Source organism: Trichoplusia ni, chromosome 5 (genome assembly GCF_003590095.1).
Source record: "Trichoplusia ni isolate ovarian cell line Hi5 chromosome 5, tn1, whole genome shotgun sequence".
Classification (NCBI taxonomy): Eukaryota; Metazoa; Arthropoda; class Insecta; order Lepidoptera; family Noctuidae; genus Trichoplusia; species Trichoplusia ni.
The window spans coordinates 2078204-2104897 of record NC_039482.1 but is presented as its reverse complement, the minus strand read 5'-3'; the positions used below and the strand labels follow the sequence as shown (position 1 = coordinate 2104897).

General features: G+C 35.8%; 1 protein-coding gene across 1 annotated transcript; it reads left to right on the top strand.

Moving 5' to 3' along the window:
* The first annotated feature begins 44 nt into the window (after positions 1 to 44).
* LOC113494015 (membrane-bound transcription factor site-1 protease) lies at positions 45 to 26554 on the top strand. The gene is made up of 20 exons (XM_026872130.1): positions 45 to 531; positions 3146 to 3325; positions 4134 to 4220; positions 5196 to 5292; positions 5917 to 6137; positions 8572 to 8712; positions 9985 to 10143; positions 10933 to 11020; positions 12108 to 12289; positions 12582 to 12746; positions 14263 to 14412; positions 14716 to 14798; positions 15600 to 15805; positions 16259 to 16457; positions 16859 to 16922; positions 17348 to 17488; positions 18219 to 18359; positions 19356 to 19536; positions 19924 to 20112; positions 23238 to 26554. The coding sequence occupies exons 1-20, from the start codon at positions 292 to 294 to the stop codon at positions 23456 to 23458; spliced, it is 3135 nt and encodes a 1044-aa protein (XP_026727931.1). The 5' UTR covers positions 45 to 291; the 3' UTR covers positions 23459 to 26554.
* Positions 26555 to 26694: the final 140 nt, after the last annotated feature.

The window sequence follows — 26694 nt, the reverse complement described above, 5'->3', positions numbered from 1 at the left end:
CCACGAAATAAAAGTATTTTCTTCATGTCAATTGCAAGTGACAGAACAACAATTTACATTTTTTTATCTTCGGCACTTGCGTTCAGACTGGGATTGAGGAAGTCTTGCTATGTTTAATTTAGACCTAATCATTATAAAGGAGTTTATAATACGCGCATACTTATTTATTCAAACAGAATGTTGACTATTGAATCTCTTACATAGCACGGTGTATATCAATGCCTCAGGAAAATGTGTATTTTTTTCTTAAATAGGCATGAATTCCAATGATAACTGTAATAAGCGTCAAACATGGGGTTGACCCGTATGAAGCTTTTCGGTATTTTATTCGGCCTGCAATTAATTTCGCTAGCCTATTCTGATGAGAAGCCTATGAACGTGGATGCAGTGTGTAATAGTACCACTTCTGATCGTGTTGATTACGAATTTAATTCAGATGTTGTTAGCAGTGAACATATAATTACTTATAAGGGTTATTTCTCTCGATCAACGAGAGAAAACTATGTCTATGCAGCTTTGAGGAATGCAGGGGTGAGTGACCTACCAAAAACCACTATGTATATGATAAGATACAATTTTACTGACGCTGTTTTCCCTGTCACAACAATACTATACTTTTCCCTCTTTTCATATTTTTTAATTATGAAACTATGTTTTGTTTATCATTGTAAATTCCCCACTGATTGTCTCAGCTATCAAATTTAACGGCTACTAGCAAACTGACAGACATTGAAGACAAACACTTGTCACCTTCTTAAATAAAATTTCAGTTAAATTAGAATGCTTTTAAATCATGCTGTGCTCTTCTATCATGATCAAATGTATTTCTCCTCTATTTAAGTATTTACCCCTTATAAGAGTCTTCATAAAAGCTGTGCGCTTATATTGAAGTGGAGGGACAATAATTTTCTTAACACTGGTCGTTATCGTGATTGCTGCTTAGCCCTTTAGTCCATTATTCATAAGAATGCAGTGTTGAGATCGCACTTCCAAAAAAAGTAATGATGTTATTTTATATCCCAAGACAGCAAATTTTAGTTAAACCCTAAATCAAACTCTATAGAACTTGTTATTAAGATTCAATTGCGAGTGTCTTTTGCTAATTGTATTGTTATAAATCTATGCTATGCCACATTGACGAAATATTATAATAGGTACTTGAAAATTTTTTAGTCATTAAAATACAAAAGAAATTTTTTTTTTTTTTTTTTTTTCAGCCATTACTTTCCCACTGCAGGGCAAAGGCCTCCCTTAGGTTCTTCCACTCTGTCCGGTCTATTGCTTTTGCCATCCACTGTTTGTGGTACGCATCCAGTTCGTCGCGCCATCTCATTCGAGGCCGTCCTCGTCGCCGTTTTATGTTTGATGGGACCCAGAGGGTACAGACTTTGGCCCAGGAGTTTTCGGGCAAACGACAAACGTGGCCGGCCCATTCCCATTTTAAATGGGCAGCTTTCAGACCAACGTCAGCGATTTGTGATTTGGAACGCAGTATACTGTTCCGTATTCGGTCAACCAGTTTAACTCCTAACATACTGCGCTCCATGGCTCGCTGGCAAACCCCGAGGGCAGACTTTTGATGTTGCGTCAAAGACCAAGTTTGTGCTCCATATGTTAGAACGGGAAGAATACGTACGTCCATGAGTTTCTTTTTGAGACATAAAGGAAGATTGCCTTTCATAAGATTTTTCATTGACCAAAAGGTTTTCCAGGCGTTTTCTGTGCGTCTAGCAACCTCTTTGGTTTGTCTCGCCTGGAAAGACACAATTTGGCCAAGGTAAATGTACTCTTGGACGTACGCAATCTCCGTGTTTCCTATAGCCACTCTGTGCTGTGTGCTGTTTGTCATAAGCTTGGTCTTCGACACTTTCATCTTCAGCCCGACCTCAAGGCTTGCGTTGTTCAATTCGTTGATCATTAAGCTCAATTCGGATGCTGATGAGGAGAAAAGGACAATGTCGTCAGCAAAACGAAGATTAGTCAATCTTTTATTGCCGACAACAATACCCTTGTTCTCCCAGGTGTTGGCCAAGGTTCTAAAAATGTCTTCGAGGGTAGCATTAAACAGTTTCGGAGATAGGGGGTCTCCTTGTTTTACGCCTCGTTTTATGTGGAATGATGGTCCAGATGTGTGTAATTTAATCGCCGCGGTACTATTACTGTATATTTTGCGAATTAAATGAATGTAAGTGGGATCAATTTCTTGGTTTTGTAGTGCTTGAAATATAGAACTGTGTTTGAAACTGTCAAAAGAAACTTATTTTTTTAAAACACAATTAAAATTTACAAGTCAGTGATTAAGTTTTATGAAGATAAGATAACAATGTTAATTACTTTATGTTATTGCTTTTGATACTGCTAATATATCAGATTTTAAAGCAAATCTTTGCATAAAACCTTTTCCTTGAAAATATATTATTTACTCATATCATCGTCATCATCGGCCTAGCAATTCCCAACTATGTTGGGGTCGGCTACCAGTCTAACCGGTTTCAGTTAAGTACCAGTGTTTTACAAGGAGCGACTGCCTATCTGACCTCCTCAACCCAGTTACCTGGGCAACACGATACCCCTTGGTTATACTGGTTGTCAGACTTTTCAAGCTTGTGACTAACTGTAACAACTGGCAAAGATGTAGAAATAACAGCACACTAACATTTTATTACTCTATGAATTTGTGTGACTATGTATAGCAATGGCGATGGTAATAGTAATAATTTAAAATTGTGTATTGTACTGTTTTCTTAACATGTGCTTAGAATATTTTTGGCGAATGTGCAAAGCGATGTTAATATCTAGGAATTCAGTTTAAAAATCAAATGCATTAAATTGTATTGTTCTAAAAACCATCAAGTTCTGTTAATTTAATTAAAATCATTTATGACGATAGTATCACTGAAATGTAAGGAAATAAATAGTTTAGTCAGTAGTCCTCATAAAAAAGAATTTCCACACAACTGAACTACATTATTTTTATATGAAAAAAAGCAGATACGGTCAGGCTTGCGGTTTCGATGTATTTTTTCCTATTAGAAAATATTATTTAGCAACTTCTAATAACATTTTGTAAATAAATATAAGCAAAATCCAGTTACTTATGCAGTTATAATGCAAAACAACTGATATTCTTGTTTTATTGTTTTAGGTATCAAATTTTACGCTACTGCGACGTGACAATCCAGCAAATGAATATCCAAGTGACTTTGATGTGATCATTCTTGAAGATGGTGGCAGACGAGCGCTCGATGCGCTCAAAGATCATCCAGCCATAAAGCGTGTCACTGCACAAAGACAAGTCACTCGCACAATCAAATATATACCCGAGGTATTTGATTTCTATTCTAAACAGACTCACAGTTGCTTCCTTGAATAACATGCTACATGCTGTGTTGTGATTGGTTGAATGCCTTGTGGTCAACAAAACACAATTGTCAGTAAATTGATTTGAAAATTAAATTGAATTTAATATTCTAAAACTACATGGTTTTATGTCATTACTACAAAGTGTTACAGTTTGATGCACAAACAAACATTCAAGCTTAGATTTTGCATTAGTATTGTTGACAGTCAGCTAGTAAACACTAAATGTTGTTTGTTTACGATGCCTTCTATTTTTGTCTTGTTTATAAATGATTACTTTATATACGACGATAATTGTGATATCATTTAAGCATGATATTTTTATCGAGTTGTGTTAGCCTTGCGGTTCTATGCGTGGATTTGTATGTACGAGGTGTAGGTTCGATCCTAATGCAAGTGAAGTACAATATTATTAGTCGTATGACGTAACGTCATGATCAAACCTCAATTTAAAGATCAACACTCAAAATATTAAAATCGCCAACCCATAGTAAACTAATGTGGTGTTTTGACCAAAGCTCAAAATCTCCTAAATGTAAAGTGTTCGTCCCTCAGATATCTCATCATGATGAGAGGTTTGATTAAAATCGATGAGGTTATTTTAAAAATAATATGTCATCATGAAGCAAACTGCATTTATTTAAGCAATTGAAGTTATTTTCACCTATCGGACTAATCGACAGCTAGCTGTAATATTGTTTCATGCCAACACTTACTGCAATAGTAGTAAGTAACAATAAGAATGCGTTTGTTTATTATGTTTCTTTTTCCAGGATGACTGCGGACCGGCTGGGTGCTTATACGCTGGTTGGCGCAATCATCGCGGTCGATCTCTGCGCTCCCTCAGGCAGCCACTTGAAGTAATTCTACTGACGTTTACAATTGTACTAGCTAGTTCCATTCCTTGTTGGAGAGCCACTATACTATAAATAGATATATAGATAGTATACTGCACACCACATAAGTACAGGATTTGATACAAATAGTTAGTTGGTGCCACAATGGGCGGTATTATAGCTAAAAGCGATCTTTCACAGACAACCTTTGGGAGGACTAGATAGTATAGTATATCACAACAGAATAGAAAATGATTAGAATTCTTCTTATTGACTTTCCAGTGACTTAATGGCTTTCCAGGTTGAAGAGCTAATTTACTTGTCTTCAAATCCATTTCTAAAATACTGCAATTTTAACGTTGTATTGTTATGTTATTCTACCAATATGAACCTTAAAATTAACTTCGATACACTGTCTCAAAAAAGAAACTATAAAACCACAAAAAGTTGTGCAATAGAGGTGACCTTTCAGAACATATACCTTGATCAATAACATAAATAAGTAACGGTGTTCATTAATCGTTTGATCGTCATGATCGATACTTGCTACTTATCAGCTATTTTACTATTGCTTGGCCCAGTTAGCATCTGGCAAAAGTTCAAATTATTATGTACCATCGAGGATTCTGTTTTGATACTGTTTTGTGTCTGTAAGACGCGTAAATATCACAGACAGACATGGAACAACGCAAACATACTCGGAAATAAACACTTGCAAACAACTTCACCAACTAAGTTCACCTAAAATTAGTTTCGTAGTTTTGAAATAGTATCTAAGAACCTCTATTTACCAAACTAATATTGATTACCCCATTTTATAATAGGGTGTAACGTATTTGATGATCATTCTTGTATTAAAAAACTAGAACATATTTCCGTGTATAATTTCGAGTACCTACTTTGGTCATCCATAATAATGCTTACAAATTGAACATGAGAGAGATCTAGAATGTTACATGTGTGCAATTAATTGTATAATATTGTTTATTTTGTTATCAGAATGGTGGGTACACATCTAGGAAGTTGTTGCGAACTGTACCTCGACAAATAACGTCTGTTTTGAAGGCCGATTTGCTATGGTCTCTTGGAGTGACTGGTAAGTTATTTCATACATAATTATTTACTAGTAATAGTAGTAATATTATTTTCGTAATATAAATACTTATTATAATTTTGGCAAGGGACCTAAATCTGAAAAGATGACCATACTAAGATAGTTTTCATAAAATGATTAAATTGACCATACCACGTACCAGTAAAAGGAACAAAAGTTGAAATACAAATTCAAGTAAAAAATAGAAGCTTCAACATAGTTTTTTTAACAAAACAGTCATCAGAAGTAATTGTACAGATTGTAGTGTAGGCATAATTAAGTATAATGAAAATAACCTTGTGAGAAAAACATGTCTTAGTTTCATTGTCCGCCTACCTGCAACTTTGACTGTTATACGCTAATGTCCAAAATATATAACTATTAATGTTATTTAGTAATTTTTAGACTCTCACTTGCCTTATTCTGTTTTGTTTTATAAGCCCTTGCAGATTTCGTACTTTATCGGACGATAGTAGATACTTTTCGGCCGATATATTTGTCGTACTTTCGTTCATATTTCCTTCATACTCACTTATATATACCCCAATTAAACTGTCAGCTAATTACTCTATACACAGACAAAATGAGAACACTACCAGTATATTAATAAACTCTAATCAATACTAGGGGAGGGTATCAAGGTAGCGGTGTTCGATACCGGCTTGGCACGCAACCACCCGCACTTCGGACGAGTTCGGGAGCGGACAGACTGGACTGGGGAGAACACCCTCGATGACGCGCTTGGGCATGGGACCTTCGTAGCCGGGGTCATCGCCTCCAGGGCCGACTGCCTTGGCTTCGCACCCGATGCTGATCTTCATATCTTCCGGGTCTTTACCGATAATCAGGTAAACTATATTAGATTAGAATATTCTTTAATGTACACCATGGATAGTTTTTCATTAAAAAATAATTTAGTTTAAGTTTTCATGCGATATGTATGTTATCGGATTCAAGCCGTGTAAATCGTTTAATAAATAAAATACATTTGTACGGTCAGCAACGTAAGTTGATGAGTAAACGTAGTATTAACTGTTTTTTTTATATGTCTGTCGTAATTCTTTTGTTTCATAGCCCTGCTATTTAATTAACCAGTTGCACTCTACTGTGCCGGTGACTTTTAAATGAGAAAGTGAAAGTAGACTTTTTTCCTGACTGCCCATTGCTTGCTGAAATATGTAAATAAGTACTGATTATTGAAGCAAAATAATATAATTTTATATTCAAAATACGCTTTCCTATATGTATATTTTTGTCATGAACAATACAATAATGCTACAATTCCTTAAATTCTGGCTAAGTACAGCAAATCCTGAGACGCAGTAAGAGAATTAGATAACATTGTTTGCTTTTGTAAATATGAGAGCAACGATAAGGCCAATATCTGACAATAAAAAATGTGTAAACATTTTGTAGCAGAGTCACGTTCTTACAAGTTTCTATAGATAGTGAATAGTCACAGCTATTTCTATTCTCTATTATATAGATAAAGGGATATAATGTCGTTTCATATCTCATTCTTGTACAATATTGTATAGTTTAAAACATATTGTCTCCTATATAATAAACTTCCGTATGTATTTGCGCTTATCAACAGTTCTTAATTGGCGTGAAGAGGTCATTATATTCAGTATCTTTTATTCCTCTATTCGTCTATTAAATATGTAACTATTCTATTACTTATATAATAGCGTTAAACACTTAATTCTATATCTTTTATCAACATATCTCATAAGATTTTTTATCGGTTACATTATTACTAGTTTTATGCCGGGAAAGATAATACAACGATCAATTAAATTAGGTTATGAGATCCATAAAGTAAATATTTATGTTATTAGGGTTCATTATCCAAAGGGTAAAAATGGAAATTTATATGTAAGGCTACGATGTCTGCCCATTTTTTCGTCCGTCGTAAGACTATACAACATAAAGGTTGAGCAATATTTGTTACGGTCATAAATTTGTTGGTGATCAAATGTTTCGGTTGGTATCATCTATCTATCTTTCAGTTTACTTTTTTACGGATTTATTGAATACATATTTTAGTAAAAAAGTTAACAGAGAAATCAGTATAAATCCGTACGTTGTATGTTGCATCGGTGACTGGCCGCTGACCTTTTGTCAGTCATTAATATTTTAATATTGATTTGCGTATTGCGATCAAACAATAAAAGTCCTTAAAAAATAAAACCAGGTACGGAATAGTGCTACTGTAGAGTTTGTTGTATTGGTTCCCCATAGCAAAGAAATAACACTGAGCGAATCAGGTTGACGTTCAAAGTATTTTGGCTTTCGAAAATGCCTCTTGGTACTATAGTATAATAACTAAATGAATTCGACTTTTGTCTATCATAAGCGATAAACAGTATGCTTTAAGATGACTGAAGCTTCAAGCTACGCAGTTTACTATATCCAGAGAACGGAAAACTAGATAAGGCAAATTTGTAACAATGATATCATTTTGTAATCATCTGATTAAAAATATATGTATGTATTTTATCATTCCACTAAATCAAAACAAGACAAGTGTTCGTTTATTTGTTATATTAATAACTTTTATATCTCGAAGATAAACTAAAAGCAAAATAATGTAGATCGTGTGATTTTGTTTATATTACATATTTTTTAACTCGACTGACTGGTTTCACAAAACTTCAAGTCGCATGCTCAATGACACCCAGACTCAGGACAAGCAGTCGTGGATATCACGAATGTTTGTTCAATACAGGGATCAAACCTGCGCCACGTCGCGCTCAGTGGGTTATGGCGCGATGACCTCACCCACTCGGCTATCTGGGCAGTCTAGTCTAATAGTCTAATTACTAGGTTATAATCTGAGTCTTCATAAAAGGACTCATAGGCATTTAGTCCCTCGATTCAATTATTTTTTAGTAACAATAATTCTGGTTCGTATGGAACGTGTACTGTCAACAGAATGAGTCAAGGTCAGGAAATTCACAGATCAAATCTCTGAATAAAAATTGTTTCTTACTTGCGACAATGGCCTTCCCACATTTTTTTATAAGTCATTGTTAATGTGTTTACTTTTAATATAATTTGGGATAGAAACAACACTATATTTAACATTGTTACACACATCTGCCGGTGCAATCCCACTGCTGGGCAGTGGGCACAGCTCTCCCTCTTTTACTTCTCCTATATTAATTATATCGTATGCAAGGACACATTCCCTTCCCCTTCCTCTTCGCAATGTCGCAAGAGCTCTTATTTATTACTTAATCCAAGGTATATTTAACATTTTTCTTCTTCTTTGTACAGGTTTCATACACTTCATGGTTTTTGGACGCATTCAACTACGCCATAATGCGAAAAATCGACGTTTTGAACCTAAGTATTGGTGGCCCGGATTTTATGGATCATCCATTCGTTGATAAAGTTTGGGAGCTCAGCGCAAATAAGGTAAGATAATTGATGATTTAATAAATTATAATTTACCATTATCAACCCTATGTGATATTTCACAAGGTTCATTTTATTTTCTCGTATTTTTTGATGGTACTCTTCTTTATATGCTACCTACAATTTGCCACGACTTTTGTTTTTCTAAAAAATTAAGGATATGCTAGAGTAGAAACAAAACCAGATATAAATGTCAGATATTTCTGGTTCCTGTTACCTTCTGTCTTGTGAAAACTTAAAATTACTACTTACTAAATTACTTTGACTGCTTAAGACTTTTGAGACAGCGTCTCGCTTTTACAACGGTAACTGGCCGACAGATCTCATAGCACAGGCACGACTGGCTCGTTAGCCTTTTAAGTTAAAAGTATCAAGATCCGGGTATTAAGGTCCGGTAACGGTGTCAGCCGAATTCAATCACTTATTCAGAAGTCGCCCTACATAAGAAGTTAAATAACAGATCGTTTTTGTCACACAAGTGAAATAAAATAAAAGGAGAGTTGAGAAAACGGTTGTTTGATTTAAGAACATTAATTCGAAAAAAGCTTAATGAGATAATAATGTGGCTACAAGTCTAGAGTGACCTTACAGTGTTTCCCACATTGGTCTAAACTCAAGTATCTGGTTTTTGTTATACCAAAACATCGTAACCGGTTCTCTACAAAAACATTATTTATCTACAATATTTTGCATAACAGAAGTATTTTCAAATGACTCATTCTTAACTGTAAAATGCAACAATATTTTAACGCGAAGGCTACATTTATTCGTACAAATAATAAATGTGCATTCGCCACGGTTATGTAAATTTAATTTTAAATAATACTTAAATAACTAATGTTTGTAGCAGCATATAAATTTAGTTCTGATTCGTTTTCTGCGCGATCGATTAGACTATGTATGACGTCACTACGCTAAATCTGCATCCGGATTGGCTTCCTGACGATTACGTGTACTTTGAAGTTCTCGGTTTTGTTATCGACAATCATGTAATGTAATTAAATATGAAATCATCGAATTTAAAAACAAACAAATTTTATTCGTATTAAATGTTACTCGTTTTTATTTATAGTGTAAAAACCAAGGTGAATGGAAAGTACATAAAGTATTATAATGTCACACTTCACAATTTTACCCACTATTTCATCTACTACTTCACATATTTTATGTGACAAAGACGATGAATCTCTACTCAAACCGTGTAGTGACAGCATCCAATCTTGCAATTGTTTCTGTTTTCGTCTACAAATATGTATGTGAAATTGTTTTTAGGTGATAATGGTGTCGGCGATAGGAAACGACGGGCCCCTGTACGGCACCCTGAACAACCCAGCTGACCAGATGGATGTCATCGGAGTCGGCGGCATCGGGTTCGACGACAGAATAGCCAAGTTCTCTTCTAGAGGGATGACCACTTGGGAATTACCGCACGTAAGACTATTCTAAACTTTTATCGAGAAAAAAATAATGGGATTTTGGTTGAATACCTTATAATGCGGATGTTTTTTTTGTTTTGTTTTTAAAGAAATATGTATTCAATAATCAAGCATTAAAGCTAAATGCTAAGTGCTTTGCTTGTAGCGGGGGAGTGGGAATCCTAGTGGAATTTAGACAGGTTTTTACGGGAAAAAATAAAGAAGGATAAAGACACCTCAATATAGGGTTAACGGGTATTTAAACTGACTGTTGACTAAATATTTGTGACAGTGTAATAAGGTAACATGTGTTTCATATTTATTCTATATGACATCACTGGTCAGTTAAGACGCAGGATATATGATATGTGTATGATTGATTATAGAAATTATCAGTAGCAAGATAATGTACAAATTATTGTTGCAGCCCATAATGATTCGTTTGTCATAGGGTTAAAGATCCGACACATCCGGCGACGAGGTCATCGAATAGATAATTCTCGTTCGTTTGTTTTCCGAATCATTTATGTTAAATGTTCTGTTACGAACTAGATTTAGAAAACCTTAATAATACTTTATACATTAAGGTGTTGTATTTAGTAAAGGAAATTTATCTTTTCAGTGAATAGTTTCTTTATTAGTCTCAACTATACGTCAAACTGGACACTTCAATGGATTATTAATAAGTAGGATCCAATTATTGTAAACATTTAGTTAATAGGCTAGCCGATATCTCCCTGCGACCTCCTCTAAATCCGCCCACAAAGCTATGTAACTTTTACATCTGACCCATTCCTTTTTTTAGGGTTACGGGCGCATGAAACCAGATATCGTCACGTACGGCAGCGGTGTGAGAGGGTCCAGTGTCACTGGTGGTTGCCGTTCTCTAAGCGGTGAGTTTTGATGGTACTTCTAGCAGCTACTCATGATTTTACTTACGACCTTCTTGTTTCTATAGAGGTAGCTTGAAAGGGTAACTTGAAAACTGTGTAGATGGAGTCAGAGAGAATTCAGATAACACAAATAATACTGGTTATGTAATATTTTGAAGATCAGTATTGAGACGTGATATTATGTAGATAAAGTTTTTTAAAATATAAAAACGACTCCCGCTCTACGGAGTTTATTCGTTGTGTCGCGTAGATTTCAATAATATTCAATTTACATCCGCAAAGATAGTCAGTCACTCAGGACAGGCATTCAGCATGTCTCACGGTGGGTTTGACATGGTCCTATCAGCTATCCGTGCAGTCATAGATACACTTTTGTCTGATTGCCTTGCGCCGTGATATGGTATTTAATACATAGTTGTATGGTATGTTGAAACAATGATAGTTTAAATGATAGTTTGTATGATGACAATGACCTCACCATGAACTGCGGATATTATGAAAACAATTACTTTTGCCTACTCGTGTAACAACAGTACTACGATTTAATACGTGTGTACATATCTTGATGATGATATAGGTATGCATAAATATAGTCCTTAGTAACAGTGACAAACGAAAATTTAAAGTCCAAAGTGTGGGCGTGGTTTTTCGAAATTAATTTCTCTCTTTTTTACCATTTGATATGCTCTGTCATGCTTTTCTGTTTACAAAGGATCTTTATCAATTGTATGGCATTGTTCCTTAGAAAGAAAGACATATTAATGTAACATATGATGTCTTTGGCCTTCTTCAATAAAGTCACATAGTTTTGGTTTGATTTTGTCGATAAAATCCTTTTAAACAGAATGATCTTTTTAAAAAGACAATATTATTATCAACTAAAATAAGCACTGTGTCATTGTTACAAAGAAAAGCCAAATATTGAATATTTCCTACGAACTACAATTTATTATCAGCGTTATTATTGTATCATCCGCGAAAGGTGCCTGGAAAAGCCTATTTGAGATAAAAACTCTTTGATTTTGAAAGGCATGTCTTCCTCTTCATTCCAGTCCATAATAATTTTATTGAAATGTTACTTTACCAGGTACATCAGTAGCCTCGCCCGTCGTCGCTGGTGCTATAGCACTTTTGGCAAGCGGCGTCCCTCGCCACAATCTAACGCCGGCGGCGGTGAAGCAAGCGCTGTGTATGACCGCGCTACGATTACCCGGGCCCAACATGTTCGAGCAGGGCCACGGGAAACTCGACCTTATTAGCGCTTATCAGGTATTCTTTTGTTTTGGCAGATTTTTGTTATGTAGCTTGATTTTGAGCCACTGAAGTTTCTCGTTCAATGATCAACGGCCAGAGCCCGTTCCAAATTGTGTTTATTTGTTGAATGATTTTTTCATAATCTTTAGGTACATAAGGCCCACTATATAATAAAGTTAGACGAAGTAGTTTGTTAACTGTAATTATACTCTGTAACGCGCTAATTATGAAGTACATTTTCAGGTCTACATATTTTTATTACATATCTATAAAAAACAGTCCTATATGATCTTCTAACCAATTTCAGTTCCTTCGCAAATACGAGCCTCAAGCAAGTCTAAGTCCGAGCTACATCGATTTGACTGAGTGCCAGTACATGTGGCCGTACTGCACCCAGCCGCTGTACTACAGCGCGCAGCCGACTATTGCCAACGTTACCGTCATCAACGGCCTAGGGGTGTCTGGAAGAGTGGTACGTAGCATTTTCTTGTACACCGACCTACTTCCATTTAAAAAAATGTAGCAGTACTGCATTTAGCTGTCCACTGCTGGACATAGACCTCTCCTTTTGTCCTCCAGTGCGACCGGTTCATTTAGTTCATAATCTATACACATTCACATTCGACGTGTTAAGTTTTTCAGTACGTTTGGTGAAGTGGTACGTTACTTTTTTTTGTAAGTTTTCCTCTTACTCATTTATAGTACATGTGCGCGTACAGCACTTGTCGCTGATCTAAAGAGGGCAATTGATTTATAAAGTAGGGGTGTGGTAAGTTTTATATAAAATCGATATTGTTCAATGATAATCCGCACGCGTTTTCCTTCGCTGTCCTCGCTACCATGGGCAAAAATCGTAAATAGTTTGTCCAGAGAAAAAAATCTTCACGTTAACAAACTTCATAACTTTCGTTCAGAGAAATACAAGAGAAAATTTAAGACAAAAAAATGCCAGCTTGCTTTGTTCCTTGGCAGTAGATGGCATTTACCAAACCTAACTTTTTAATCTGTCTTTCTGTCCTTGTCGGATGGAATCGGACCGTGCAAATATAAAGTTTACGCAACTTTAAATTTACTATCAACTCTCGTAAATACAATTGAATCACTAGAATATAAAAAATAATAACATATTACGGTTCAATATACACAGCACAATGACGAATTATTTTCTCGATAAGGTAAATTGCTTTTAAATCGAGTTGTTTCACATTGAAAAATACTTAATTCTGCGTGAATATTAAGCTGATTAATTCTTGCACTTAATTGAATTGTAATATTTTCCTTTATGTTGTGTATTTTTACTGTTTTACATAAATAAACTATTAGTTAAGAATGTTCAGTGTTTCAAGATCGTGTCTTAAATACTTGTGTGAGCTGAAATATACTTTTATACTATACAACTATAATTTATTTATTTATTTATTTATTTATTTATGCTAACACGGATTACCAATTACGTTAACACAGAATGAGAAAAAAATAATAATACAGATAGCTAAATTTGAGTTGTCCTTTTTACTTGAAGAAACATGTTTATTATACAAGATATGAGAGTGAAAATTTGTTAATATTATTAAATTGTTTATTTTTTCCGCTATTTCTTTCTGAAAAGCGTGAACGCCTCAGCAATACGCTTATTATAGCCATCTTCGTTTTTATCTAAACCGTTTTTGTTTTTAACGACACCGATAACAAATTGTTCGGGGCATTATGTCTTCGGAATGGCTGTTTCAACCCCATTTCCATGAAGTATTAACCGAAATGCTCAAAAATAATAATAAAAAATTATATACTCTAATAAATGCGACCCTCAGTTTTCTTCTGAAGACTTTTGTAGATTTGAGTTAGAAAAGTGTCATATCCTGCGTACAGTACGAATTATTGTCATTGAATTATGACATAGACCCATCATTTTAAACAAAAATGATCGCGCATCGAAAATAAAATCTAAGTTAAAGGTTTAATATTCAAAACATTTTTCTTGTTAACAGAAAGAAGTATCGTGGCACCCACATTTGCCGCACGGCGTGTTACTCTCGCTGTCGGTCGAGTACAGTCAGATCCTGTGGCCCTGGTCCGGTTGGCTGGCTCTCAGCTTTACCGTAATGGAGGCAGGCGCTGAATTCGATGGCGTTGTTGAGGTATATATATTTATAATGTCCGAATGATCATCAGCCTAGCCTTCTCCTATGTTGGGGTCGGCTTCCCAGTCTAACCAGATGTATGCAAGGCGCGACTGCCGATCTCACCTCTTCAACCCAGTGACCTGAGCAACACGATACCTCTTACTGTAAACTGATTGTCAGACTTTCTAGCTTCTAACTACCCGTGACTGTCAAAGGTGAATAATTTACTAAATTTTACGACTTTTCTTATATGGCCTTTCTTTCTACTGTTTCGCGCACATGAACTATTAATTAATATATGATATACGATATTAACAGGGTCATGTCAACGTTACTGTAGAGAGCTACGATGACTCCGGTGAGAAGACAATGAAAAATGCAACACTTACGCTACCTGTACGGTAAATATTAAAAAAAAACTTTTATTCAATATTGTTTGAACTTCGGGTGTTTTAGACAGTACCGAAAGGTAACAGTTATCACACCGACAATCACCGTATAGGGTGTGCCTCGGGTTAGATCCGTGTAATAGTAAAAGTATACTTTATTTGATACATAAAAACGTGGAAATCGACTATCAAATCGTAATCGATAATTTTCTGTGTTGATAATAAGATTTTTGTGTTTTTGTTTTATCGGTAACAGAAGCGTGACTCATCATTTATATACAGACACGCATTAATTAACTTTGTTATTCCATAATCGATTTTATTGCTTGGTTCCTTTTTAGTTTAACAAGATTGTTTTTTTTCTTAGTAGATTATTATTAATATTATTCTAGTAAACTAATCAATTCTCAAGCGAATCTTCTCAAATAATATTAGCATAAACTTTAATAGATAGATATATTAGAAAAGTTAACGGTTTGGCGGAAACATATTGTATGGTGTAATTTCAAGACGAATCAATCGTTAATTTTTTTTACTGAAACCTGTTGCTATTCCACGCTTAAGGGAAAATCGAGCGTAATTTATTTGAGTAATAAGAATACCAACCTGTATATTATTATGTCCCGCAGCGCATCGCGTCATAACCGTCATGAGTGATTCGTTCTTTGATACAGTTGCATGCACCTCAAGACGGCTCAAGATTGGCGTTTTATTCGGTCATGAGTGTACGATGCGCAAAGCGATCCCCACTCTTCCGACGAGCGCTCAAGATCCGTGCCGGTAACCATAACTAATACCGAACTACATTTCCAGTGCTCGCGTAATACCAGTCCCGGTACGGTCTCGTCGCCTCCTGTGGGACCAGTTCCACAGTCTCCGCTACCCGGGAGGCTACTTCCCCCGCGACGACCTTCGAGCCAAGCACGACCCCCTGGACTGGCACGCAGACCATGTTCACACCAATTTCCGCGATATGTACCGCCGGCTTCGAGAGCACGGCTTCTATTTGGAGGTTATGGGTGAGTTTCTATTGCTTCAAGTATTGCAACCCTCTAGAGTACCGTACAAGCGATAATTGCTCATATCAGACCTCTAACGAGTACAGGAATACTACTGGGTTTTAAATATTGATGCAACCAAACTGAAAATAAGTTCAGAAATTCGTCAGAAACCCATCGATTTAAAGAGTTTGGTCAAGTCCTAGTCCACTTGGCCAAGTCTACTACCTACGTCTATTCGACTTGCCTCTTTTGTAAGACCTAGTTTTACTCTACATTTCTACCCAGAAGCAAAGCACTAACTCTAGTATAACACTAAATAAAATCGCAAAACTTAGACAGACTTGTATTGAAGAATCGATGCTATTGGAACATAAAAACACGTCGCGTTCCTCGCCACACGTCCTTATTCGAAACACCCTATAATATCCACTCTGCATTTTCTAACTACCCAATCTAACATCTTAATTACAGGATGCCCCTTAACCTGTATCGACACATCACTATACGGCGCGTTGCTATTGGTGGACCCAGAAGACGAGTACTTCCCAGAAGAGATGGCGGCCTTGAAGAAAGCCGTTGATTCGGGAATGTCCCTAGTCGTGTTCGCTGATTGGTACAACGCTTCATTGCTGCGACACGTTAAGTTCTATGACGAGAATACTCGGCAATGGTGAGCAATACTCGACAATTTACCGCATGTATAATAGAAGTTGTGTTGGCATGCTAATTATAGTCTAGTATAGAAGTAATATGGCTTAACTATATCCCCTTGTAATTCATAACGTAATGTTTGGCGTTTTCTGGGATGATTGCATGATTGAAAGAAGTTTTCGTTTTATTTTAATAATGTATGTGTGGTTACTATATTTTTCTTTCTCTAGTAGAAGTAATTTACCGTGCTAATAATAAATATATTACTAAGTTGATACCATGATTAGTGTGGTTATTAATAGAGAGCTTTGATATGAGTCAAATTAAAAAACCCGTAGTCATTTAAGCAGCGAGAAGAAGAAATCTTAAAACGAATTCGTTGCATTTCTTTCATATCATCTCTGATTTGATTTATTTCAGGTGGATACCTGAGACGGGCGGTGCTAACGTACCAGCACTAAACGATTTGCTCAGCATGTACCAGGTATTTATAAGCATATTCAGTTTCCATTATACAATGACAGTACTGCATATTTACGTGAACTGTTTTTTTAGTACTATTATAATAAATCACAAACTTATGCTAATGCGCTTAAAATGAAACAATGAAGGTTAGAAATATAAAGAAACAGTTAATACTTCATGTAGTATTACTAAGAACTACCGTTAACCTATTGGTATTAGTTTATTGCTTTACTACAGGTTCGTGACATTATAGGGATAACCCCTACAATGCCACGAAAAATCTATGACTTAATCATTACCAAAATAAGTTGTGGCCACTTTCCAGTGCCTCATAGCATTTATAAGCTAGATATTTATTTTCCGTGATATATTGTGGTCAACTTCCAGGCTCACCAAAATTCTTCATAATAAAGATTCTAGTTTAAAATACATTATTTATTACAGGTTGCGTTAGGTGACCGCGTATTCGAAGGCGCGTTCCGTCTCGGCGGTCACCCGATGTACTACGCCAGTGGGACGCATATTCACAGCTTTCCCGAACACGGAATACTGATCACCGCACCGCTTAGCGATCAGGGCCATCAAGTAAGTGTTTTTATCCAGAAATTTACAGAATAGTACTGGACCTAGTGCCGCCAAACTTATTCACTCGCTGCTTTTCATAGTCATCATCGTCAATGTGGGGTCGACTTTCAGTCTAACCGAGTTCAACTTAGTACCAGTGTAATACGAGGAGCAACTGCCTATCTAACCTGTTCAAGACTGTTTGGTCAGACTTTCTAGCTTCCGACTACCTGTAACGACTGTCAAAGGTATAATGCATAACAGCCGTGACACACAATTTATCGTGCTCTCGGAAACACAAAGGAACTCGTTATGACAAAGATGGTCACCTATCTATCGAAAACTTGTGCAATTATACGAGCGCCTCAGAACTTCTCCATCAGCTCTGCCTCTTCCTGCTGGTTTTCATCGTCGTGACATACAAATTCGAGTGACGGTTGACAACATATAAAGAGTAGAAAACATGAATGAAGGACATTAACACGTTCAGTGCCACCGACAGAGAGAGTAGCCTGCCGAAAATGATTCGTGTTAACCTTCTTTTGAAATTTAATCATTTATTCAGCAAATAGTATATTTCATCACTTTTACAAGTCTTTTTTGAAAACGCTAGAGTCGACATTTCCTATCTACAACTCAGGGGTCTCTGTCTGTTTTGAAGTCCAGACAATTTTAAAAATGAGAGTGAGTGTTTGCTGCTGAAGTAGAAAAAAGTAAAATAAATAATTAAAATTGTTTTTTTCTTTCTCAGATAATGTCTGGCGAGAAGGCGGGCGGGACGGGCGGCACGTCGGGCGGGGGGCAGACCGTCGACGTGCCGATACTAGGACTGCTGCAAACCGACGGCGAAACGAGAGACTACACGAACGATACCAGCGAGAAACTGCCCAAGGTTTGTTGTATGATATGGCTTTTATTTTATTTTACTATTTCCCTCTACAAGTACAGTTATAGTTACATTTGTTAGTATGTGTATTTATATTTACGTTAGTATTGTTAATTTTATGTGTCGGGACCGCCTTTTGCGGTCTCAGCCTCCTCCAACCTTTGCCAGATAGATCTGTCTTGTGCCAGCCTGAGCCATAGATATCCCGCGGTCGCCGCTAAAAAAAAAATAGCATCTTTTGAGCATCGTCGCTTCTCGGCCTTTTAGCTAAGACCAAAATGTATAATATGGTATTACACTAAAAATAACCTCCCACTTCCACTCCACCTATACTTTTATAATGGATACGTACAGTTTTCGGGGAACGTGTTAAGACTGTAAGCACCACGAGTTCTTCAATAAGTAGACTTAATCCACGATCTGACTGTTAATGATGTGGTGCGTATTCACACATTATTTATATTTGTTAAAAATTAATAAGTGTTATATAATAAGACTATCTCTGCCATTGGGTTGATATTCTTCTGGCTCATTAATGCTAACACACCGAGACACTTACCACCAAAACAAAACTGTCTTTCCTTCTACAAAACCTTACAAATGTTCGATTTTTACACTGCCATTTGCGATAAGTACAAAATTCAGCTGTATATCAAATAAAGCAACGGTCTACTCACACGTATGTAACAGGTTTACCCGACTGATTTGGAACTAACCGGAGTTTTTAATGATGAGATAAATCCTCAATATCATGTTATAATAACTCATACTCACGAAAGTTACTATAAAACCAATCTATTGTATTATTACTAGTCCCAAAATGAAATGGGGTATTTGACTAAATCTAATAATATGAATCTAAACAAATGAAAAATAAGGAAGATTAAAAGCACTTAAGATGACGGGGTTAAGAACATCACTTGCTAGTATGGAGCGTACTGATAAGTGACGTCGCTATTCGTTTCAACAATAAATCAAAGATAATTCATTCTACTTCAATAGTCTGGGCGCCTGGTGGTTTACGGCGACTCCTCGTGCCTGGAGGGCGGGGCCGCTCGCAACTGTCACTGGCTGTTGCTAGCCGCGCTACAGTACGCGCTCGTGGGACACCTGCCTTCCTCCCTGAAGGACGCCGCCGCACCGCAACAGCATCGACTGCGAGACGTACATATTATACCTTCAGGTATGTACCAATAATGTAATGTGTAATATCAATATATACTCTTTGGGTCTGAAACTAGTTAAATGACTTAGAAATAAGCGTGAAGGTGGTTCTCGCTTCAGTCAAACTCAATTGAGATTAACCATCTATTCAGATGCTTGTAAATACAGAAAGAGACGCATAAAATGTGCGGCGATTTCTTTCCGCTTCAAATTGCAAATTAGGTTAACCTCTACAAGTTTGCTGTAGTAGCTAAACTTCATTTAAATTGGCAGTACCTTATTTTCTGCTCAATCTCTACACTTACTCTAAAAAGTCTCGCTCTGCACTCAAAATACATCTTGCCGTGCGATACCAGAAAACGCCACTTTGCCGGATCTAAACCTATCGAACTATCTTCCATTTTAGACTTGCCCCAGCGTGCTGAAGGCGGTCGTCTCCACGTATACTCTAGAGTGCTATCCCCGGACGGCAGCGGGCCGCGTCCTGTCCCGGAATGCATGACACCGTCGCCGGTAGACCCGCAGCCCATACACGCGCCTCCCTCCGCGCGCACTCTCGCACCCAGACATCAGCCTACAGACCCTAAGAGCATCGGTGAGTATTTTTATGTACCATCAACTTTGAAGAAAACTTGAAAGAGACATATATATGTACCAGTGTGAGAGTTTAGCTTAACCTGTCATGGATCAACCTGTGCAGTTATGCCTTCGCCCCGAGTTTGTCTTAACAAAGAAAATGTTTTGATACCAAGTGTGAAGATAAAAACTCTGTAAGAAATTGGTGAAAGCGTAATAGTTATCATTGCTAATTCTCTGTAGTTCGATGATTAATAAATCATGCAAATTCATCTAATTAACATAAGGTTAAAAAACAATCTATGTAATTGACATCAATTACAAAACTTAATTACTTTTATTCACATGTTATATTAAGTGTTAGCTCTGGCAACACACGACGGTATGTCTAAGATGCCGTAGCCTATATTTTAAAACAATTTGAGTAATAATTCCGAACCAATGTTTTTATACTTTAATATGAGTATACTTTAATGACCATGGTTTGCAAAAATAACTTGCAATGGTATAATTTGCAAGCTGGCCGAATGTATTAAACTCATAGTACCTAAAAACTTAAAAACTTTTCCAATTTTTTTGCCAAAATACTGCTTATACTATTCTAGTCAACGCTACTCTTGCTAACACCGTTAAGGCGTCTTCTTTTATCCCGTTAAAGAAGTATAGTAAAAAGATAATAAATAACTTATTATTTCAGTGTCAAGATAAAAACTCAAGAAATTGGTTAAAGCATAATAGTTATTTATTGCTAATTCTCTGTAGTTTAGTGATTAATAAATCGTGCAAAATCATCTAATTAAAATAAGGTTGAAAATGCATCACATAATAGCACCCTTTACTAGATATTCATGACGATAGCTAATATCTCATCACATCAAGATTTATACCGGCGTACTATACGATTGATGTCACTAATCTTGTAAACACTTATTTACTGTTCTATTCGAAGAAACACTGACCACAGTCGGGTTAGATTGACAAGTTTATGAAAGTTTTTCAATCCAAAACAGTTACTACCAGTCTAATCTCGTATCAAACAAAAAGGAAACATCAGTTACCAACATATTAATTATATCGGACCAACATCCCCAGACGACAGTCAATTATTCCATCCTGTACACTCATACAACTGTATATAGTTTATATCTATGTGGCGGTCGTTTCAATAACGTGTATTGAGTAGCGACCGACACAATCTAAACACCAATACATTGGGATCGTATTAAATCTGTCTGCAAATATGAGACTGTCCCTTTGGAGATTAATTTGGAGTTCAATTAGGGGAGCACTTATTGCTGTCTCTTTGTATATCTCCCTCGCTCCCGTACCTCCCCCCTCCCATTTAATTTTCCCCTTTTCTCCCCACATCCACCCTTTGTCATCAAAGTTATTAATTTGATCTGTCGATGGGGTCCCTTGCTTTGATGCGCCCTCGCAACGGTTGCACATGTTATACGAGATGTGGCTGATGTATTGCAATTATCTCTTATGTTATCAACTACCCTTGATGTATATAGATAACCCTCTGTAACATACTCTCGCAATATTTTTTGTATGTATTCAATTAAACTACGAATAGCCAACGGTGTTTTATAACAAAAATATGATGACTGATAAAAACTTCAATTAACACAAGTACAAATAAATTAATTCTGTTTATTTTTTTCAAATAGTCCTTTTTGTGTTACATTTACTCCCAACATAGGAATTATGATTCAATAGAACTAAAAATAAACTGTATAAGGAAAAATAAATTGCAGAGCAGAATACTGTTATCTTTAATATCATCTATTGATAACGTGTCCTCTTAGTTACGTTTAAAAATAGGTTGAATGGAAAATTATCTAAAATGACGCAAGGGTTATCTCTTCATACTCGAAGATACTCGAATATATTTTTATTTATTGAAGTTTTTTTAGTATACTATTAGTTACATTAATCACACACTATGTCAGGGTACTTAATTTTAAAAATAACTTAATTTCTTGCGTAAACATTTCTTAAATATAAATTACAAGTCTAAATGCAGCGTAGTCAATTCATACGGGTTTATCAGAATACATTATAAAGTATGTGACGCGTACACTTGATATCTGATATTAACAATAAAAACATAAAACCGACCTAAAATAGAACTACTGAGTTAAATATGATGTCATTTTTATGGAAACAAATCACATCTATTTACGTTAAATAAAGAATCAACTAATTCGGTTTTCCAATCCGAAGTTCTGGGGTAATAAGTATTAAGAAAATACAGACGTATTGAGATCCACTTTTCCTTTTTAAGTCTGGAGAGTACAATTTGCTCAGTTTACAAAAGTACAGTATAGAATACAACAGTTATCTCACAAAACGAGTCTTATTACTATACAAATCTCTTTCATAGTTACCAAATAATACCGAAGACCAGTTTAACAGTTGGTCAATTATTAAACGCTACCCATCGTACAAGCACGTGTAGATTAATGGACCGCCGGCTATTTATGACTCAATGTAAAGGGGTTGAAAGTACCTAGTATTTGTTTGAGGGATTATATAGGGAGATTCACAAAGGGACCCTCGTACCGAGGGGGCGCATCCGAAGGGGAGACAGGATCGGATAACCTTGATATGTCCCTTCGAAGGTCAAGAGCAAATTCGCAAGCCGCGTGTGTAGACGCGCTTGGGGAGAGGGTTGAGCTATTTGTACTGTGGGCTTTGTAATTATGTTGTCCCCTATTGTTACTTCGTATGGGCTCTCGTGTTTGCAAATTATTTGGTATTTTTATTCTGTATTTTGATTTAAAATGTTGTTAGCAGTAAAATGATTTTGCTTCGTTTCAAGAATATCTGTTTTACTTTTTTGTCGCTACCGTTGTCGGCCAAAACAATTTGAGATGTAAATACGCTTATAAGATTCCGATAAGATTTTTGAATAATTCTGTGTACAATTTGATATTGCCAATAAGAATAACTAACCCATAAGAGTCAAACGTATTTTTCTTATGTTATGAGCTTGAATTTCACAATACAGATAAAGCAGTTCGTACTCTAATTCTAATATCAGCCTGTCTTACCGTAGGGCAAAAAACTCTTTCAATCGATAGAAGTAAAAAGCTTTGTTCATTGAGTTATTTTTCCTAACTAAAGTTTAACCCACAGGTGCCCCAGAGATAGAAGGCACGGAGCCAGCGCCGCGGACCTGGCGCGGGGCAGGTGCGGCGCCCTCCCGGTCCCACAGCTACGAGGGCCAGGGCCCCAGCACCATGAGCCGCGCGATGACACTCCTTGCCATCGTTGCCATCGTGTACTGCGTCACCGCCGCCTGGAGGCGCTGCGGCCGCAAGCTGCGACGCCGGAGACTCATGTCTCTAGCCACCTAGCATAAGCTCAAATGTGATAAGAAGAAGCGACATCACGAGAAACACGTGGGGCCAAATTAGAACAACTCACCCATAGTGCCTGATTCGCTGTACTTTTCTACCTCTTGAAAATATCAGTGATTCATTTGGCAATCACAGAACTTGAGTATGACAGATGTCTCGACACTATTAAAAAAGGGTTGAACAAAAGAGCAACGAATCACAGAAGTTGTTTTGATGTGAATAGTTTAGCTTTTCAGTAACTAAGGGTGGAAGTTGAAACAACGGTAGCAAGGTATTCAAGACAGTGATGAAAACAGAGGACTGCTTTTTATATTATTATCAGGTGACAAACTTTTAATCAATGTAAAATAAATTACTTAAAGACATAGTGTATTATAGATTGGTGCAGTTTGACTTTAGTGATTGCCACTCAAAAGCAGTGTTTTAGTAGATTTTTTATTTATTATTTAACCTACTTTCATTCGCTTACGATTAGAGACTGAAAAGTGTGATTAACTTTAGTAAAAACTAGTACCAGTTTGGTGCAACACTATTTATATTAGATGTATGTTTAATATCAAGTAATAGCTTGCTTATATCTAATGTGTTGAGAATGCATGCATCTCTGAACTCACCAAAGAACTGCTTCAAAAACAAGGTGTAATGCAGCATGTTACAAAGCGAGCATTTTGTCAGAAAGTACGCAGAGATGCACAGGCATAAGTTAATAAGTTCTTATTGTATGAATTCTCGTGTAAGAAACAAAATTACCTCTAGCCACTGGTCTTAAGGATCAACCTTTTCGTATTTATGAAAATACTCAGAATTATATTAAGACTACCGAACGTGTTTTAACTATCAAGTGTAGTAAGTTATTTTCTATACGACACATGATTTAATTAGTGTAGTTCAAGCAAATTTCTATTTTAAATACAACACCATATGATTCACTTTAACTGAATTAGTCTGTTATGATGATGGATGTATACAAAGTTCTGTGAGTAATTGAGTAGGTTTCAAATAAGTGTATGGGTGGATGTACCTTCGTTAAGACGAACATAATATTAATAATCGTATAGAGTTTATCTGGAAGGGGGCTTCTTACATTTTACTACCATTTTTAAAGTGTTTTGTTTTTGTGAGAGTGAGAAAGCACGCTATCAAATTTAAGGCAGTGTCTTTTTTTTAAACAATCTTCAAAAGTGGTAGTGATCTCCCTAAAATTATAATAGTTTTAAATTCATTATTTTTGTAAGCAGTTAATACAAATCTATTTAATATTAAAATATTGCGTGTACTTGAGTGGCGTTCGCATGTCGATAATACTTTTATGTCAGTCGTGCCTGCACTGTGTTTGTTATTTATAATTAATTTAGTAATTTATTATTTTACAAGTGTATTTCGAAGTTTGTTTATTCAGAAATACTTAGCTAAATTATATGGCGTGTGGAGGATATCAAATGAAGCAATTTTTAAAACAGCTTGGATATGTATAAATTTCTTCTTTGAAAATATTCCTTTGGAAAACCCCCATCACACGAGGATTAAATACCTTAGTGCGGGAGTCGTTTTTAACAAAAAGAACATGGCCCTATCATAAAGGCCTTATGTTATAAGTATTTTTTTCTGATGGTAACTTTTAGAGAAAGAAAGCAGTATTTGAAATATCCATTCCTTGCAAATCCATTACACGCTAAAGATTCATTATTGGTATTGAGATTGTATAATTATTTTAGACTTAGGTATATATACGTTTTTGTGTAATTAATGTTTACTTAATAAATGTTTACTCTCAAAATCGGACTCGCGATTATTGATTAGGATATTAGTCGCAAGATATTTTAAGTTACCAAAAATGTACCTCAATGCACTGAAGCTATGAAATGGATCATGTCCGAATGATTTCTTTCCCCGTCATGGATATTAAGCCGAGGTTGAACTTGTTATTTATTTTGATATTTGTATTAAGTATTTATAGTGCATTAAGTGCACGTTTTTACACATATACGTCATTCTAAAGCTCGGGTATATTATTCGTCCTTAATGAAATATGTAGTGTTGTTGCTTAATGTTATAACTGTCTATTTATTGTATTATAGTATAAATAAGAAAGCGTAGTAACAAAAGTATATTTAGATTTATAAAAGTACGTAAATATAGATGTACTAAAATGCTGTAAACAGTTTGTAGTTTAAGTATATTATGTAAAAGAGTTGTTTAGACGTGTCACACTGCGGGATACAGTCGACCAAACAGTGGTAACGCTTTCAAATTAAATTCAATCTTATTATCAAGGCCTTTTGTTTTGATTTTGCCTTATGTTATCACTTATGTTGCCACTGTTTGGTTTATAGTTCTCGAGTTGCTGATATAATATGGTCACATAGTGAATTTTGTACGTAGCCCAAGAAATACTATTCAATAGTTACAAATTGAGTGCATCTTATTATGGAACTGTGTAATATTATAAAAGTTTTAACCGTAAATTTGGACTGACACTAGGTTTATCACGTGTCTCAGAATTCACGTTAACCTTTTTACTCGATTGTCCTACTACGATCTTTGTCAGTCATTTCAATTCAGACCAGTCTTACTAAACAATACTGTGTTACCTAGTAACAAGGATGCTTGAGATCAGACTGTCAGATGCTCCGTGAGAAATAGGGTACAATCTCAAGCCGGTAAGACTGGAAACTGACCCCAACTTACCCTGGGAAAAGGAGAGATTGCGAAAGTTGAATAGAGACAGTATTTATATATAATTATGTTTATTGTCAAAGGGTTGTTTAAAGTTACAAAAGAGAACACTTAAAGCAGGTTTGTCGATATAAATATCTTTACTCACAACTGACAAATTTTTTGTTTAATATATTGCACAGTGAAATAGTTTTAAAGAAATCTAGAACATCTGTACAAGGCACTCCCCATGTTGAATATGACATTAAATAGTATAAGACATGTTTTAACATAAGTTTAGGGATTGATGTACATAATTGTATAATTATGTATTTCATGGTAACTTACATGAAAGACTGGTCACCACGTACGCTTTCGCGTTTAGATAATAAGAAACGAAATAAGTTTTTGTTAATAAATTACTATCATCGTCTGTTATGTTCAGTGTTTTATTATTAAAACCTAATATCCTCAACAGATCCCTTTGAAAGTTGCATAAGAAATATACCTATTAAAAAGTTAAAGTACAATAACAGAAAACTTTTTAAACATCAGTAAAGTTTGTCATGTATTCAGTT